Source organism: Podarcis erhardii (assembly GCF_964252035.2).
Source record: "Podarcis erhardii genome assembly, chromosome: 13".
Classification (NCBI taxonomy): Eukaryota; Metazoa; Chordata; class Lepidosauria; order Squamata; family Lacertidae; genus Podarcis; species Podarcis erhardii.
Genome location: NC_138502.1, coordinates 7,424,462 through 7,426,372, shown reverse-complemented (window position 1 = coordinate 7,426,372; position 1,911 = coordinate 7,424,462). Strand labels below are relative to the sequence as shown.

The 1,911-nt window shown below is 44.1% G+C and overlaps 1 protein-coding gene across 1 annotated transcript; it reads right to left on the bottom strand.

Moving 5' to 3' along the window:
- Nucleotides 1-752: 752 nt before the first annotated feature.
- Nucleotides 753-1,682, bottom strand: LOC309328530 (olfactory receptor 6X1-like; the record flags this gene model as incomplete). The annotated part of the gene is made up of 1 exon (XM_081838526.1): nt 753-1,682. The coding sequence occupies one exon, from the start codon at nt 1,680-1,682 to the stop codon at nt 753-755; it is 930 nt and encodes a 309-aa protein (XP_081694652.1).
- Nucleotides 1,683-1,911: the final 229 nt, after the last annotated feature.

The window sequence follows — 1,911 nt, the reverse complement described above, 5'->3', positions numbered from 1 at the left end:
GGGCGTGAAGCCCGCAACCCCACCTCCTCTCTAGCTCAGAAGTGGCTTTATTTTACAAGACATGGCAAGGGAATGGCATCCACAATATAAAAAAATATTGCTCCATAATCCCACAAGCTCCTCTCTCTATCATTAGTAACAGAAAACATATTCTGCCCTGGAGACCTGAGTCTCTCAATAGTGGTGGAGTTGGGTACTATGGTGTCCTGGTGTGAGGACAAAATTTGGCGCCCCACGCACAGTCCTTCCACTAACTCCCACCTCTTTCCCAAAGCTGGAAAAGTGCTAACTAAGGTTTGGGAAGGAGGCTTGAGGGCTCTAGGACCTTGTCAGAGCCTCTCACCTGCTTTCCATAGCCTAATGCCTCTCTTCCCTGGTTCTGGGATGGTGCCCCCTTGATTCCAGTGTGCACCTCTTGGACAGCCCTAAATCCACCCCTGCTCTCAACCAAACTATTTTTCAAGAACTTAAGAGACTTATAGTTGGAACAGAGCAAAAACCCATCTTAGTATAGCATATGCTATGCACCGGGGGCCTTCTGCTGGTTCCCTCACTGTGAGAAGTGAAGCTACTGGAAACCAGGTAGAGGGCCTTCTCAGCAGTGGCACCCACTCTGTGGAACGCTCTCCCTCCAGATGTCAAGGAGATAAGTAACTAAATAACCCTTGGTATTTTCAAGGCATAGGAGGACGTCCACACGTTATGGTCTATTTTTTATTCATCATTGAATTCAAAACACAATGCTGGAAGAGCTAAAAAAGAACCCTCCTTTTCGCATTTTTCCTCAGGGCTGCTTTGAAATCTTTGTTTCGGATTGTGTAAATGAAAGGGTTTAACAAGGGAATGAAACTAGTGTGCACAATAGATACTGCTTTGTTGACTTGTGTGTTACCATGGGTTGAAGGCCTTAAGTACATGACCATGAGCACCAGGTAGAACATGGTGATGACTATAAGATGGGAGGCACAAGTGACAAATGCTTTTGATCGTCCAGTGGCTGAAGGGATTTGAATAATAGTGGCTATAATGCATGTATAAGAGATCAGTGAAAGGCCAAAGGAACCCCACATGATGGCTGCACCATATATGAGACCTATCAGCTCCATTAAACTGGTGTCGGCACAGGCCAGTTTCAGAACTGGTCCAACATCACAAAAGAAGTGGTCTACGACATTGTTTCCACAGAACGGGAAAGTCCACACTACTACAGACTGAGAAAAGATGATCACAAACCCTACAACCCAACTCATCCGGGTCAAGTTCAGGGAGAGTCTGTTGGTCATGATGGTTTTATAGAGCAAAGGTTTGCGAATGGCAATGTAACGATCAAAAGACATGACTGTAAGAGTGATGAATTCAACAGCGCTAGCTGCAAAAACCACGAATCCTTGTGCCATGCAGCAGGCAAAGCAGATTGTGGCTTTGCCTGAGAAGGCATTGACCAACATCTTCGGTACTACTGTTGTTGTGGTGCAGATCTCGGCCATGGAGAAGTTGACGAGAAAGAAGTACATTGGAGTATGCAGCATGGGTTCCATGCAAACAATCACAATTATTAAGCTATTTCCTGTTAGTGTGAGAAGATACATCACTAGAAGTATGGTAAAGAATGGCATCTTTAGTCCATGAAGTTCAGGAAATCCCCGGAGAATAAACTCAGTGACAAATGTGACATTGACCATGTTGTTTCTTCCTTCCTGAAATAATGCAAACAAAATGGTTTTTTCTCCCAGTGGAAGATGAGAAATATGAATATAAATATGAATATATATCACAACCACCATTGGAGTATTTTTAGTGCCTCATCACAGCATGTCCTCTGTGCTATGACTTGGGAGCAAGAAAACATGGATGTTGTGAGGCGAAATGTGCTTGTTTAAAATAATAATCCGTAAGCAGACCCCTGTGTTG